General features: G+C 42.0%; 1 protein-coding gene across 1 annotated transcript in view; it reads left to right on the plus strand.

Moving 5' to 3' along the window:
- Positions 1–5,243, plus strand: part of LOC114050669 (3-hydroxyisobutyrate dehydrogenase, mitochondrial-like) — a 141,525-nt gene extending 136,282 nt beyond the window's left edge. Inside the window, exon 8 of the mRNA XM_027872530.1 lies at positions 4,178–5,243. Within this exon, the coding sequence (XP_027728331.1) occupies positions 4,178–4,336 (159 nt within the window). The 3' untranslated portion in view covers positions 4,337–5,243. The remainder of the gene's footprint in view (positions 1–4,177) is intronic.
- Positions 5,244–17,391: the final 12,148 nt, after the last annotated feature.

Here is a 17,391-nt window from a genome sequence, read left to right on the forward strand (position 1 = left end):
CGTTTGTTTGCATTATTCTCCTTCATGGTATCCAATATTGTGTAAATGTTTTTAACTACACAAGAGAGAAAAAAACACGATTGGGTATACAGCTAAAAACTACAAAAAGCAACAGATCAGAAACCTCAGCTAAAACACCTAAATGCAAATTCTGAATGTCAAAGAAGAAATCAATAAAATTGAAAGCAAAAAACCATTAAATCAATAAATAAAACTAAGAGCTAGTTAAAAAAAAAAAAAGCTAACAAGGTAGACAAACTCTAAGCTAATTTTATCTTTAACCCCCCCACCAAAAAGCCAGATTGCCAAAATTAAAAGAGAAAAGGAAGAATTCACGGTAAATAAAGAAGTGAAGAAAATTATTAGAAACTGTTTTGCTCAATTACATGCCAACAAAACTGATAAATTAAGGTAAATAGATGAATATTTCTAAAAATGTAAACTACCTGGATTGAATAAGTCAGAAAATAGAGAATTTAAATAACATAATCTCAGAAAAATAAATTGAATAAGCCACAACTAAGTTCCCAAAGAGGAAGAAAACCAGGAATAGATGGATTTAGTAGTGAATTCTAAAAACATTCAAAAGAAGAATTCACTCCATTATTATATAAGTTGTTTGCAAAAATAGGGAAAGAAAGCATTCTCTCAGACTCCTTCCATGAGGCAAATATGGTCCTCATTCCTAAGCCAGGAAGAGATAAAGCAAAGAAAACTGTAGATCAATAATTCTAATGAATAGTGATGCAAAAGTGTTGAATATATTTTTGACAAGAGGCTTAAGCAACATATTAAAAATATAATACAGAATGCTTAGATTGGATTTATACCAAGATTCAGTTTTAGGAAAAATAGAAACAAAAGATTCTATATTAATAACAAAACCAATAAACACACTGCTTATTTGTAGTTAAAAAAAATGAAAACAATAGGGATAAATTGACTTTTCTTTAATAAGGTAAATAATACCTATTTCAAACCAGGAAGTAACTTTTTCTGTAATGAAGATCAGAGTTAAAGCAATATACAATACAATACAATACAGTGCATATTTATTAAGCACTTTCTGTGTGCCAGGCAATGTGCTAAAGACTGGAGATGCAAATAAGAAAAAGAAAGACAATTCCTGCTCTCAAGGCACTTAAAATCTAATGGGGTAAACCATACACAAACGGAAGGTGAAAGGGGAGTGGCCAAGGGTGTAGTGAACCTCCCTATGATGGTAAGCAGTTTGATATAGGTTATATGTGTGCAGTCATGTAAAGCATATTTCCATAGTATGCTTTTGATCTGCATTCAGACTCCATAGTTCTTTCTCTGGATGTGGATAGCATTTTCCATCATGAGTCTTTTGGACTTATCTTGGATTATTGTATTACTGAAAAGAACTAAGTCAATCATAGTTGATCATTGCAGTGTTATTGATTCTGTGTACAGTGTTCTGGTTCTGCATACTTCACTTTGCATCAGTGCATGTAAGTCTTTCCAGATTTTCTGAAGTCTGCCTGCTCATCATTTCTTATAGCACAATAGTATTCCATTACATTCATATACCACATCTTGTTCAGCCACCAATTGATGGGCTTGCCCTCAATTTCCAATTCTCTGCCACCACAAAGAGAGCTTTTATAAACATTTTTGTACATGGAAGTCCTTTTCTCTTTTTTATGATCTCTTTGGGATATAGACCTAGAAATGGTATTACAAAATTACAGTTTGATTGCCCTTTGGGTGTGGTTCCAAATTGCTTTCCAGAATGGTTGGATTAGTTCACAGCTCCACCAGCAATGCATTAGTGTCCCAATTTTCCCACATCTTTTCCAGTATTTATCATTTTCCTGTTTTGTCATATTAGCCAATCTGATAGGTGTGATGTGGTAGCTCAGAGTTGTTTTAATTTGCATTCTCTAATCAAAAGTGATTTAGAGCATTTTTTCATGTGACTATAGATAGTTTTGATTTCTTTATCTGGAAACTGCCTGTTCGTATCCTTTGACCATTTATCAACTGGGGAATGACTTTTATTCTTATAAATTTGACTCAGCTCCCTGTGTATTTTAGAAATGAGGCCTTCATCAAAGACACTTGCTGTAAAAATTGTTTCCCAACTTTCTGTTTCTGGAAAGCAATTGTTAATTATGTCCCAAAAGTTACTAAACTGTGCATACCCTTTGACCCAGCAATACCACTAGTAGGCCTTTATACCCCATTAAGTTCAAACTAAGATTTAAAAGGATCCATCTTTATAAAAATATCTAAACAGCTCTTTTTGTTATAAACTGAAAACTAACAGTATTCCCATTGGTTGGGGAATGGCTGAATACATTGTGATATATAGAGTTGAATGTTTATTAACAACAACATTATAAAGACAAACATCTTTGAAACAGTTAAGAACTGTGATCAGTGCCATGACTAACCATGGTTCCACAGGACTGATGATAATGCATGCTGCACACCTCCTACTGAGAGAAATGATGGACTCATGATACAGAGTAAGACAGACGTTTTCAGATATGACTAATGAGAGAATTTTTTTTTGCTTGACTGTGCAAATTTGTTTTTTTTCTTTTATTTTACTGCGGATGAGATGAGAGGGAGAAGGGGGATATGAATAGGGTTGCCCAAAAAAAAGAAAGAAAATTTAGTCGTGGGGGCATTTTTTTAACGTACAGAAGGAAGGCCAGAAGACATCATAGAGACACAGGGCAACTTTGAAAGTTACATGTTGAATTTAAAAGAAAGGCATGCTGTACATCACAGGAGTTTGCAGTTTCACATACAGTCTTCTTTTTCTATTCAACTCTATATGGAAATTCTAATTTTATTTGGCATTTTAAGTTAAGAATATTAAAATTTTTTAAAGTATACAGTTCCCTAACTAAGGAGAAGCTATCAAAAACCGTATCTAAGAACTAATTCAAGTCAATAATAACAAGAAGAAAAATGCAAATTAAAGCAACTCTGAGGTTCCAACTCACCCCCATAAATAAGATTGGCAAAGTTAGCCCCAAAAAGGGAGATAGGGATGAGGAAAATAAAAGTTGTTAGAAAGTCTGCAGGAAGATGGACACATGAATGTAAGATGGGAGAAAAGCAGTCTAGAACTAGATTCCAAATGCCACTTCGTGTGTGTACCCCTTGACCCTGAAATATTGATATGAACCCTATACCCCTTCCCCCCTCCCCAAGACCAAAGAGAGATAGAAAGAACCCATGTGTGCAGAGACATTTCTAGTAACACTTTCTGTCATATCAGAGAATTGGGAGCAAAGTGGGTACCCACCAGTGGGGGATGATGGGGTGAGTGGACAAATTATGGCGTCTGACTGTAATGAAGTATGTTTATATCCTAAGAAATTGTGAAAGGGATAGACTCAGAGAGACCTAGGAAGATTTGTATGAACTGATGCAGAGTGAAGTGAGTAAAACCAGAACAGTTTATTCAATGGCTACAGCATTGTAAAGGAAAATAATGTGACGGAGTTCTACTCAATGCAGTCACCAGTCATGACTCCTGAAGACCAGTGATGAATCCTGTTTTCTGGCCCTTGGCCTGTATGTTCTCAGACGTGGCCACTGTGTAAATGTAGTTTCTTGACTTAACTTATTTCTTAAAGAGAATACTTTTCTTTGCGGGATGGTAATGATGGTGACTTTAAAAAAGGAAGGTAGAAAGAAAAATGCATCAGTGGAACGTTTTAAAAATCCACAGAGGAGCAGGAGTTTCAAAAGGAACACAGTCGAGCAGGGCAGTGTGGGTACTGACGTGTTAAATGGAATATGTACTTGAAAAAAACCCGTACACAATCCAACTCATGGTTTCAGCTTCAGTCCTCTTTTTCTCTTGTATGCTAATGTGTGCTAACCTGTTTGTTCATCTTTCTTAAGTTCGTAATTCTTTTAAAAATATGCCACCATATAACATTTCATTTGTTATACTCACCATAGGAAGTATCAACATACTTTTTTTTTAATTTTGGGGAAAATTTAAAAGAGGTAAAAGTAAGGAAGTTCAGTTTTGTTTTATACCATCTTACAGCAGTTTGAGGTAAAATACTTTCCAAGCCAAACATTATCGCGTAAATGGTGTAGTTTGGGTCCTGGATGACCCACAGACCCTTTGCTAACCTGACTGTTCTCCTTCTCTCCCCTTGTCTTTGCCGTTTGGTTTCAGGATCTGGGTTTGGCTCAGGAGTCTGCTACCAGCACCAAAAGCCCGGTCTTTCTCGGGGGCCTGTCGCACCAGATCTATAGGATGATGTGTGCCAAGGGCTATGCCCAGAAAGACTTCTCCTCGGTCTTCCAGTTTCTCCGGGAGGAAGAGAGCTTGTGAGCTGGCTGTGGCAGCAGGCGCTGGCAGAGACCCAATGCTTTCTGGGAGCTTCTTTGTGGCTCACCCCAGGCGTAAGTGGGTCTGATCAAAGGTCACGAGTCATTGTCTTTCCTAGACCCATCTACTTTTGGTTGTCTAGGTCACAATGATCTACGTCTAGAAATGTTATTCATCCATTTTTTTAAAAAAAAAACTGCTTATTCTTTTTAGTTTATTTAGTAATCACATCTTAATTAAATACTTTCATACATCAGAGGCACACCAAAGCAATACTAAGCTTTAAAATTTTTTTTAATATTTTTGCCACCCCAAAGTATTATGTTGGGCAAATTCAGCTGAATCTTGGCTTACTTTAGCTAGGTTATTAGTCACTTCATTTTACCAATAAGCCAGCTCTCAATTAATTTTCACCAGAATAAAACCTTTCTTTGTGGGGAGAAGGAGGTACAGTTAGAGGGGACAGGGGCATACTGAAGAAGCATAAGGAGCAGCTTCCCTACCCTCACCCAGTAGGTTTGTCTTCTTTAAGCACATGGTTTCTGTAGGTTAATAAAGTTACTGATTTTTTTTTGTTCCAAGGAGTTGATAAAATTAGGTAAAAACTTGTTATTGTGTGTTTTACAATTTGGACTTGATTACATTATCTGTGTGTGTGTGTGTGTGTGTGTGTGTGTGTGTGTGTCCGTCCCTGTGTGTGTACCTGCCCTTCCAGTAAAGCCTCCATATACTGTGAACTGATTTGTAAACTTTTTGTTTCCTCAAGTATTTTTGGACATCAAAAGACTGGCATCTTTAGGGCCTACTCCTGGGTTAACAATGTATATTTGCTTTAGATGATTATTATGTTACTCTGAATAAACAAACCACATTATTTTGAATTCAAATAAATTTCTATGCTGATAATGCCTTTTTAGAGTTGTTTTTTCTTTATATTTACTGAGGGTGAATACCCCATCCACGAGTGGAGGTGCCAGCCCACCTCCCCTTCTCACTGGTGCCCTTCTTCCTGCTTGCTAGCTTGTGTGAATGCTCCATGGAGAGTCCCCCCCCATGAGGTGGAGGTGATCGCCTGGCTCGAGGGGTAGCTCTGGGATACCCGGGCAGCACTCCAGGTATCCAGGTGGTCCCCTGCTTGCTTCATCCCACCCCCTTCTCCGGCCATGCGGGTCCTCAATGCCTTTTATGCCCCTTCTCCGACACAGGTGGTACTTGATGACATGCTGGCCCCAGGCTCACAACCCGAGTGGGCTCTCCCGTTGCCTCTTTGGTCCTCTGAAATTTTTTTAGCAACCAGTTATTTTCTTTAAGAACAAACACACCAACCTGGTAGCTTTGTTATGGTCCCTGCCTCATGGGTCCTCTGAGGCAGTGAGAGAGAGGTGAAGTAGATCAGAAAAGGCCATTGTGAAGTGGGGCCCAGCATCTCACTGGCCTGCTTGAATCTTCCACCAGTGCTGAGCTTGAGGGTGTGAGGATCAGAGGGGGCCTAGGGCACTGGCCTTCCTCAGGAAGGCCACGGGAGCAGATATGCCTGCTGACAGTAGCTCTCTGCCTTCCTTTTTGCCCCACCCCCACCCCAGAATTTAATAGGCTCGCGTATCTTCGGTATGTAATCAAATTAATAAATACTCATATTCCGTTCAGTTGTCAGCTTGACCAGAGTGGTTTTCCTAAAGCACCAGTCCGACCATGTCACCCCCTAGGCAGTATACTCCAGTGACTCCTGTCACCACTAGGATGCTGTGTTTGGCATTCGAAGCCTCCATAACCAGCCCCTTCCTGCCTTGCCGCTCTCCTTTGACCTTTCTCCCTGACACGTAGTCTCTGATCTACTGACGCTGGCCTTCTGGCTGTTCCACTTCTCAGCTCTGTGCTTTCTGTGGCTGTCCCCTGTGCCTGGAACACTCTCCCACTTCAACTCCCTGGCTTCCTTGAAGTCCCAGCTAAAATCCCACTTTGTGTAGGAAGCTGCCTGCCCCCTCTCAATTCCAGTACCTCCCCTCTGTTAACTGCCTCCCATCCATTCTGTATGTAGTGTGCTTGGTATCCATTTCTTTGCATGTTGGCTGCCCCATTGGGTTGTAAGCTCTTTGAGGGCAGGGACTGTCTTTTGTCTCTTTTTTTATCCACACAATCCCTGGCACCTAGTAGGTGCTTAATAGATATTTATTAACTAACCTCAGGCAAGGCAGTCACCCTCTCTGCCCCTCAGTTTCTCACCTATGATAATAAAACGAGGGACCTGGACTGATTCCATGAGCAAGTCCCAGAACCATTATGTCAAGCGCTGTTGGTTGGGAGGTGGCACCGCAAGGCCTTGCCACCTGTCTCACAGTTGTGTGGAGTAGATGGAAACGGGGGCAGGCGGTGTGCAGGGCTCAGTGTATACCCAAAATACTTATTAAAATTGCATACTGGGATAATAGGGATAACTGGGATAATAGCAGCAGCGTCTTATATTGAGGATAACCGTGCTTAGCAAGTGCTCTGCACATAGTAGGCACTTAATACATGCCAGTTGACTCTTAAGGCAGCGTGGTTTGGTGAAAAGAACATTAGACTGGAAGTTGGAGGATCTGCATTCAAATTCCAGCGCTACAAATTGCTAGCATTGTGACTTTAAGCAAGTCGCTTTAACTTTCTAGGACTCAGTTTTCCCATCTGTTACATAAGGAGTTAGAAGAGATCTGGGTCCTTTCTTGAGTCCAGTGAGAAAATGCATGATGTAAAGGTGTGTCCTGGATTAGAGTCGTAGATAAATTTGGATTATTTTGTTAAGTTCTTTATCTCGTCTTCTCTTGCCTTTCTCTCTCCCTCCACGCTTGTTCAGGGCTGCACATAAAGTAAGCCCTTAATCACGGGGGCTGTCTGTCACTTCTTGAGAAGGGGGCACACTTTACTCCGAAGAGGGAAGTTCTTTTGAAGCCCTGGGGCAGCAAGCTGTGTGCTGGCCAAGGACATTTAGTAAATGTTCTGCTAGCCTGACAACACTGATGTACTTCCAAGGAGAGAGTGCTTTTCATCACCAGGAGCAGAATCTTCTTGAAATAGTGATTGAAATAGTGGATCAAAGCTTTTGTTTGATGGTCTAGTTATGGGTGATAATTTCATAATTATTTGTCTGCAAAGTCATCTGGGTTGGTTTTTAAACATTCTGCAATTCGTGATGTTCAATGAGTTCCTTCAGGTTTGACTCTCTTCTCTTCAAGGGTCAGATGCATGAATAGTTCCTGGCGGCCCTCGAGCTTTTGGGTTGTGAAGTTCTATGGAGCAGTTTGTGCTAAATCCCCTCCTGCTTCAAGAGTCCATGATTCATCTGTACTGAGATGGGTCACCTTTCTCATGCCTTGGAAGAGTCAGAGTCTTTGTGAGCTTCTGTGGCTAAGAAAAAACCCACCTGCTGATGAGGAGCCTCTCCGTACCTGGCTGGACCAGTCCTCCAGTGGCCCTGTGTAGAACTCGTGTAAGGGAAGGACTCTGCCAGGACTTTCACTTTCCTGGTGGGGCCTTCACCAATCAAGGATCATCGCCATGTCATTATGGGTTACTGAACAAGGACCACAGTGGGGGAAATACAAGACAGTAGCATGTCGTCTTTGATCGACAGGAAGTATTGGGGTTTCCGTTTGGTTTTCCCAGAAGTTATAGGATCAAGGTGACGTGATGTAGAAGGAAACACACTGGGCTTGGAATCAAGAAAGACTTAAATTCAAATTCCACCTGTGGCATTTACTGGTGGCATGACCCCCAGGCAAGTCCCTTAAGCTTGCTGAGTCTCAGTTCCCTCTATAAAAATGGGGATAGTGCTTCTTAATAGTAGCCCCCATGGTGGTTGTGAAGAAAATGCCCTTTGACCCCTCAAATGCTATATAAACATAGTTACTGTTATTACTCAAATGGCTGTGGGATCTCCTGGGTGTGGATATATTCTCCAACAATGAAGATCACGATCTGTTCATGTCTGCCCATCTTATGCAACTCTTGTCTATGTTCTTCCACAGAATCATTGCAAAACATCTACCTACCATACTGGGCGAATCCATTCCTTTGACCCAATATCACAAGGATACCAGTGGAGCACACAAGCTGCCCATTGGTTTTCTCTTGCTGTTACCCCATGACCAACCCATCCATTTCCAATCAGGTTTCTTTGATGACACCTAGTTTTGTTTATTAAAAGAATGTCAAGACTGACACAATTCAGATCCTCTAGTGGTAGGTTTCCTTTGTCTTAGGACAAGGATCTCACAGAGTACCAATGGTGGCTCAGGTTTGTGGATGGTCTGGAAATTCTATGATTCTTAGCATCCTCTGCCCCCTTTAATACCCCTCAATTACTGTCGCTACAAAAGTGGAGAAGGGAGATGCACACGCCCAAGAGCAATTTTCTATTTTTATTTGTTTCATGGTTTGCCATGGTCAAAGAATTCATCATATGACCAGTCTGCTGGTGATTCTTCTGTCCTGATTTAGGTTAATTTGTCTTTCCGAAGGACACTCAAGCTGTTGTATTCAAAGCCTTTCCAGCATGATAATAATTTGCTGGGGCTTCTGTTTTGCTGGCTTAGCCTTCCAGAAACAAGTCTTCACTCCATGAGGAAGTTTCAGATTAAGACTTAGTGGATAGACCACAGCCCTGCCGTAGAACAAAGGTCTTTCCTCTTCTGATGAGCCGTCATGGCTTTCTTATTAAAGTGATTAAGTAATCATCCTTAGTGATCTCTTAGTAGGAGTTTTCCTCAACTGGGAAAATTGTTAGACTTTTAAATTGTTGCCCTAGTAAGCCAAGCTGTGCATATGAACTTGGTGTAACTTAACTTCACCATTTCAATGCATCTATCTCAACCTCATGAGGACTTTCTGCTGTGATACAGATTAAAAGCTAGCCATGCATTCTCCCCCGTATACAAGTCTCATCTGTGTTCTATGGAGCTACCACAGAGGAGCTACATCAGTTTACTACCTCAGTGTACCAGTGTACTGGTACAGTGTACCAGAAGATGTACAGAGATCATCTTCTGGGTATTTTTCATTTTGTGGGTTACAGTGATGTACACAGGTTGTCCTTGTCATCCACTCTTGCTCTGTGACTGATGTTCCTTGTCCTATGAGGTAGCTAGGTAGTTTAGTGGTTAGAATGTTAGAGCTGGAATCAAGAAGACCTGAGTTTATATCCTCCCTCAAACATTTATTAATTGTGTGACCCTGGGCAAGGCACTTAACCACTCCTTGCCTCAGTTTCCTCATCTGGTAAAATGGGGATAATGGTAGCATCTTCCTCCCAAGGTTGTTGTGAAGATCAAATGAGATAATGTTTGTAAAGTGCTTATCAAGTTATAAGGCTCTGTTTAAGTGTTAGCTGATATTGTACATTTGCTGGAAGGCCACTCTTATGCTCTCTTCCTTTGTGGTCATCTTTGCCTCGTTGAAGTCACTGAACACCAGTGAATAGTTTGATTTGCTTTGGAAGATCTTGTCAAGTTCTTCTCTACACCTTCCTCTTCTACAGAAGATGTTGGTGACTAAGTTATCTTAACTGTTACCTTTTTCTTTGCGCTCACCATGAGCACTGAAAGGTAAGATAACTCAGGGCCCATGAAATGTTTCTTGTTGTCTTGGAGGCCACAATGGAAGATTTCCTCCCTCCTTTATTTGCCTTTCCTCAGAGACTCAGTCACCAAAAATTTATTAAGTGTCTACTTAATGAGCACTTAATATATGGGCAGTTGGGTGCCCAACCTATTGAAGTAGGGGCTAGAATTGAACAATAATAAAAAGAAAGTGGCTGGGTTGCACAAGGTAGATTGTGCTTTGCTTCCACTGACCTCAAGAAGCTTATTCCCATAGAAACCCACTTATATTCTTCAGGTGGTGCCCCACGACTGAAGCATTTGGAACCATAATTTCTAAGGCAAATGGAAAGATACATGGCAGGTCATGGGATGTTATTAGCAATGATGATTTGCGCCAATAAATAAGTGGAGACATGATTCTAGAGCTTTCCAAATGGAAGTAATAGGTAACAGATGAGCAAACTGGAGGACGAAATGTTGTGCTAGAATGTCAAAAGACTCAGAGAAAAAGGCCTCCAGCTCTTTGGATGGATCTTCCATGGAGGATTATGGGGAGATCAAGGCCTGGGTAGAGTTCCCATGATGGACTTTCAACCTTTGAAGTATGTCCCTTACATCACTTTTTTGCACAAGTCTGGTGATAAGCTGCTGCCTGTTTAGGGCCACCATGTGTTTCTCTCTGTGTCACCCACAACTCAGAAAGAATAGAACATGTGCACTTAGTGCTTGGTTTGTGTCCTGAAGAAATAAATGTTCCATCATTTTCTCGTTGTAGTCTAGTCTGATTTTTGCAGGTTTATCTGGAAACTTGTAGGTAACTAACAAAAATATGAGAAGAAAAAATACTGTGTAGTAGACAACTGAACGTCACTAAATTTTCTTAATATAATTCTGTGTTGTTTCACCTTTAGACCGCCTGAAAATGGTTCTTATAACAAGGATGTGCAACTTTGAGCAAATAGTGTCTCCTTCCAGCTGAGCTTTTGACTGTGGATTTGGCCACCATGCCTTAGCTGACCTTTTTCTTTCCCCTGGAATTTCCCTCAGTACCTGGGACCTTCTTACTCTGCAGTATTCCTCCACCGTACTAGCCCTTTTCTTCTGTTGATGAGCCCCTTTGGGGGAAGGGCTGATGAGGCCAGCTGCTTCAGCTGCCACTCCTGGCTTTATCTTCCCTCCCTCCAGCTTCCTTTGAGGCTAGAACAGAAACCCCTTAAGGGCAGAAACTTTCTTGTTGCTTGTATTTGTATTCCTAGCAGTTAGCACAGTGCCTGGCATATAGTAAGGGTTTAATAAATGACTGTTACCTGCCTGCCTTGACACATGTTAAAAATAAAGTTATAGGTACATGTACCTTTTCCCCTATGCATTTTTGAGGCCATTTAGAATTTCGTCTCTTTTTTGTTGTTCAGTTATGTCTGATTCTTCTTACCCCATTTGGGGTTCTCTTGGCAAAGATACTGGAGCGGTTTGCCATTGCTTTCTGTAGTTCATTTTACAGATGAGGAAACTGAGGCAGAGTTAAGTGACATGCCCACCGTCACACAGCTAATAAGTGTCTGAGGCCAGATTTGAATTCAGATCTTCCCAATTCCAAGCTCGGTGCTCTATCCACTGCACCACCGTGCTGCCCCATTTAGCCTCTTATGACACGTCCAAGCTGTATGATGCCCACACCCACTAAATTCTATCAAAGGCTCTATTTACATTGGGGCTTTCCAGGAGTTGTTTGATGCTTGTGTGATGGGTTTTGCTTTCTTCCTGATGTGATGGCATCATTGTGAAATTAGAAAAAAGCACAATTCCAATCACAGCTCAATCTCTTTGACTTGTATTTTCTCCTCAATGTAGGGATTTTGATCTTTTACCTGTTTCTCTAAGTGATCAGATGCATTTGTGCCCTCCCCGATGCAAAGACAATCATGAAATGCTCGTTCGAACAAAGAAGGTGGGAGAGAGTTAGCCAGATCTATAAATTCTCCCCAGGTTGCTGTCAGAACCAAGTGCTCACCAAAAGGTATCCCATTACTGCTACCCTCCTCTGGAATAACTGCCCTCCAGAGTTTTTTCAAAGGAGCAGCCAATAGGGAGCAGCCTGCCTGCCCTCGGGTTTCAGTCAGTCTTTTAGTTCAATTGAAGAGATGCTTAAGGACATTGTAGTGGGTGGTTATGGTACATGCAAGATGTAAGAGCCATCAACCAGTTTCCACATTGCATAGATACACGTGTGACCTTGTGACTTTTTAATATCTAATTGTGTTCTTCGTGTCATATTTCAAATATACACAAGGAAAATGGAGAGCTATTTCACTTGGACTAGAATGAAAATCTTTAAAGATTCACCTAGGAAAATACTTACTTTGTCTCTGTGTTGTATCCCACAGGAGACATAAGCTTCTGGAGGGCAGAAGTTGTTTGGGTTTTTGTCTCTGTATCCTCAGCATGTAGCTGAGTGCCTGGCCCATGACGGGTGCCTAAGAAATGCTTGTCAGATGAAATCCAGTAGAATCAGATCAGATTTCAGTGACAAGTATTCACCCGCCTTATGCTGTTATCCTATCTTAAAAGCAGGTTGTAAGATTTTTGAAAGGTAATGTGACAACTTCGTGTTTGTGCTTCCAGAAACTTTTGGATCATTTGCTTCTGGCTAAATATTATTTATTGCTCATACAGTAATTCCATTTATTAGGACTTTTATAGCAGGAAGTAGATTCAGTAATCAATATGATTTTATTAATGATAATCTATCATGTCTGGTAAAGAGATAGCAAGAGAATCTAATCTTGGCTGAGCCACTTGAATAAGCGTAACACACACCCACACCCACCCACCCACACACACACACACACACACACACACAGAGTGCTTAGCCAGGACCTGCATATTAACAGGAATATCTGAAAAATAATGACGCTGGCAGAAGTGAGAGGGCAATGGAAATCCTCCTCACAGCCAGACTCATAAAATCAAAGGGCAGCGATGGCTGTGTCCACATCTCTCCCCCAGTTTGGGAATGGAGCTTTTTTTTAATCTCTAAAAGGCCAGAATTTGGCATTTGCCTTGTTGGTCATTAAAAATGATAAATCCCCAGCACGGATTATGCTTGGGAGTGTTGAGGAGAAGAGCAAAAGTAGCCACCTCATACCTAGCACTCTTCATTTAAGACCAGAAATAAAGACGCCCTCATGATGGTCAAAACCTGAAAGTACAACATCCCTCCTCTGAAAGAGAAGAAAAAATAAGAGACAATTTTCTCAAATCACAGGAAGCCAAGCATGTAATTTTTTCATTTTGAAGAGCACATGCCAGGACTGATTAAGATTCTTTGGACTTCTGGAAGAGAAACACATAGGTGGCAAGTCCTCAAAGAGCTGTTGGCATGCTGAGAGGCGAACCATCCGGCTGCTTATAAATATTCCCCTTCAGAGACCTTTGACGGGCATCTGTGCACACTCTGCAGTCTGAAGGAGACGACAGAGCGAGGTCAGAGCTAAAACTGGCCCAGACTGTGGTGGTGTTTTTGACATAGGGAATCCTTTTGTCAGAGATCATCCTGTAGCATAAAGAACCCAGACACATTTCGGGGATTCTCTCAGTTCTCAGCCCTCCTTCAGGAAAACCGGATAAATGTCGGTATGGAAGCATGGTCTGGTATATATAAGCTGATGGAGAGGAAAATAGGCAGAGCTAAGAGAAGCCCAGGAAGAATGATACAACAATGTAAAGGATGAAGGAAAGGAAAGCATTGCCAATAGGAAGTTGAACTCTGAATAAATGGGAAAAATAGTGAAAGAGAGGAAATGTGGTAGAGTGGATTGAGAGCCAGGCTAAAAACCAGGAAGGCCTGGGTTCAAGTCTCACCTCTGAAATTTGCTGTGTGACCCTGGGCAAATCACTTAATCTCTCAGTGCCACCAGGCAATTTTCTAACACTAAGAAGGAGAAAGGAGGGACAGCTAGGTGGCGCAGTGGACAGAGCACCAGCCCTGAAGTCAGGAGGACCTGAGTTCAAATTCGGCCTCAGAACAGACACTTGACACTTACTAGCTGTGTGACCCTGGGCAAGTCACTTAACCCCAATTGCAAAAAAAAAAAAAAAAAAAAAAAAGGAGAAAGGAAAAAAAAGGTCTTGTTCTGCATTATTACAACTCACTCCCAACTCTGATGAAGTCACAGGTCTAAGCAAAAACAAAATAAACAAAAAAGCTGAGAACCACGGTGGTCTGGCCACATATCGTTTATGTCCCCACCCTAAGAGCCTGCCTTACAAAGAATAGTTAATGCTTCACTACCTTACAAGGTAGTGTTACAAGCCACTTTAAAGTACTTGTTGTTACTTCTGCTACTTAAAAGATAATCCCCTGAAAAGTAAAGGAACTTGTCCCTCTTTTTGTTAACGCTAAATTCAGTTTCCTCTTTTGTAAAATGATGGTATCAAACAGGATGACTGCTAAGTCCCTATCTCTGCCCCTCTGAAATTCCAGGACACCATGATTCTGGTGGTACCAACACCTTTTGCCAAAGACTGAGCTTTCTGAGACCAAAGGGCCAGCAGTGGTAGAGTAAACACAAGACGGGAGTTAACTAGCAGACTTCTCATCAGCAAAAATGAGCTATCACGTTTCCCTGGCACTATTAGCTCATTAAAGGAACATCCCTAAACCAAGCAAAGAGAATGAATCACTTCTAATGCTCAGCAAGAGCCCAGGGCTCAGGTCAAGGCTAAGGTCAGCAAAGAAGAGTCTCGAAGTGAGAGAGGGCTAAGGTTGCGTTTGTTCTTAGAGGCTCCAATTAGAAATCTATGGAAGAAGTTTCTGAACAAAAAAAAAAAAAGGCCCCAAGATTCTCAAAGCAACACAACCCTTTCAAGGCATAGCCATACAGGTGGAACTGAGTGCCAAAGGTCAGTGATGGTCGAGAAGATGTGAGCTTAGCGAACCCCCAAGAAGGACGGAAATGGTCACCCTTTCAAGTTAAACTCTTGAAAGGTCCGTATCTGCACTTAATGACTGCTGTCTCCTGTGGATCCTCTATTGTGGCAAATAATGGAGTCATAATAAAAATAACTGATGTCTTTATAGTGCTTTAAGGTTTGCAAAGTATTTTATGTACATTATCTGACTTGGGCCTTGCAACAGCCATATTAAGCATGTATTAAGCACCTACTGTGTTCCAGGCACTGTGCTAAGTGCCTGGCACATAAAGAAATTAAAAAAACAAAAACAAAAAAACAACCCAGTACTGCTGTCAAGAATCTCACAGTCTGACGGAGACAACACATAGACAACTGTGTACAAACAAGATATTGAGAGGCTACGTTGGGAGGCAGGTATGTCAGAGGGAAGTCATTGAGATTAAAGAGGCCTGGGAAAGGCTCCTAGCAGATCCTTGGCTGATCCTTGAAAGAAGCCAGGGAAGCGAGAGGTGGAGATGAGGAAGGAGAGAGCTCCAGTCCTGGGGGACAGACAGTCAGTGAGAAAACTGGGCTGGGAGCTCAAGGAAGGGCAAGGAGGCCTGTGTCACTGGATGCCAAGTGTATTCCCAAGAAAGGAATAAAGCATAAGACTGGAAAGGTAGGAAGAGGCCCGGCTCTGAACTGAAGAGATTTACAAACCCACCAGGATTTTCTGTCTGACCCTGAAGGTAATAGGGAGCCATGGAGTTTACTGAGGAAGGGCAGGGCAAATAGCCCAGTGACCCAGAGGGCTGAATTTAGGAGGGTGTTAGATTTAAAGGTGCTAACAGGCTTGTATTCATTCCACTGCCTTGGAGCAGAGCTTAGCACCTAGTTAACAAGAATAATTAGTTAAAATGGAAAGCTACCAGACAGAGGGCTGAGGTGAATGCCTTCCCCAGGCTACCCTTTTCTCTCCCCCCTCCCCCCCCCCAGCAGATGACCTCCCCAACTGGGGCCTCACTCCAGGGTCCCAGGATGAGATGGCGTCCTCCATCAACTCCACAAAAACCATTGTACTAAGGGTAGTTTGTGGTACTTGGCCAAGCACAAAAATCCTGACTTTGAGCTCTGTATAGGAAGAAAGTCCTGCTGGTCTTAGGTGAAACCGTTGAATGCTCTGGTCACACAGATCATGTTGGAGATGGGACTGGAGCCCAGGTCTTCTTGACTTCAAATCCATTCCTCTGTACCCTATTATCACGCACTCTGCAGATTGTAGCGTGTTAATGCAATAGCACGTTGGCCTTCTAAATGGCATTGAAAGGGCCAAGCAGGATTATGGCAACCCTGTGCAAAGCAGAGGAGATGGGCATACAGTGGCTACAGCTACCTAAACAGTATACCAATGAAATCCTGGGGACTCACAGAGGTGGTAGAGTTTGGAACTTGGTGTGGCTGTTGACGTTCTGATACATAAGTTCATTTTACATTGTAAAGTTGATTAAACATACACTTCTTGAAAAGAGAACAACTGGGCAGACTGTCACAGTAAAAGAATAAAAGATGAATGAGGCCACTAAGGAAAAAGACAGTGCTTTTACATTTTCTGTAGGACCCGCCCCATCGTGGTAGCTGCAGCATAAATACTGCATAATAATCTCATTCCTTTAGTCCTATTAAGTGTTGCCTGGCCACATTGTAGAGGCTCCGTACATCAGAAATCATGGCTCTTAGCTCATGTTCCTGCAGTGTGATGTGATGCTTACCTCATCCCTGTTTTACAGATGCCCAGAAAGGTTAAGAGGCAATGTGGCATAGTATAGTGAGAGCTGGCCTGGGAGCCAGGAAGGCCTGGCCTTGAATTCTGGGGTCCCGGGGCAAGACACTTAATCTCTAGATGCTTAACTGTCACTTAGCTTACACAGTGCTTTACAAGTAGTATCTCACTTTCAGTTCAATTCAATAAGCATTTATTAAGCACCTACTTAATGTGCCTAGGCACTGTGCAAAGCCCTGTCACCCTCACAACATCCCTGGGAGGTAGGGGCTGTTATTATCCCCATATTACAGATGAGAAAACTGAGGTAGGCAGAGGGTAAGTGACTTGCCCAGAGTCCCAAGTAAGTGTTTGAGGCTGGATTTGAACACAGTCCTGAGCCTCATCCAAAGTTCTATCCACTGGTGCACCTAGCTGCAGCAACCTAAGACTCTAAGTTGAAGAGGAGGTGTTGACCTGCAACATTTGATCACATCTCTAGTAGACGTAATGGGTGCCATGCTTCATCCTTTCAGTCTCTGTGAACCATTGACGCGGTTGTCCAACTGCAGCATTCTCCAGTGATGCCCTTTCATCTTTCAGAGGCTGGGTGCTCCTTCCCTTCTTGGTCTTTATGTGAGCATAAGGTGCTCAGACAATGTTTAATAGGTGACTGTATAAGTTGAACTGACAAAGAAAAGCCACCAGCAGACCTCCCTCCTCCATCCGTGCTAGTGCTGCCCTTGGAGAGGATCCCCACTTGTCCTGTATTTCTTGTTTGTTCATGGTTGTTTGCATTAGACTGGGAGCTCCTTGAGGACAGGGGCTGT

This window comes from Vombatus ursinus, unplaced genomic scaffold (assembly GCF_900497805.2).
Source record: "Vombatus ursinus unplaced genomic scaffold, bare-nosed wombat genome assembly UNPS02014799.1, whole genome shotgun sequence".
Classification (NCBI taxonomy): domain Eukaryota; kingdom Metazoa; phylum Chordata; class Mammalia; order Diprotodontia; family Vombatidae; genus Vombatus; species Vombatus ursinus.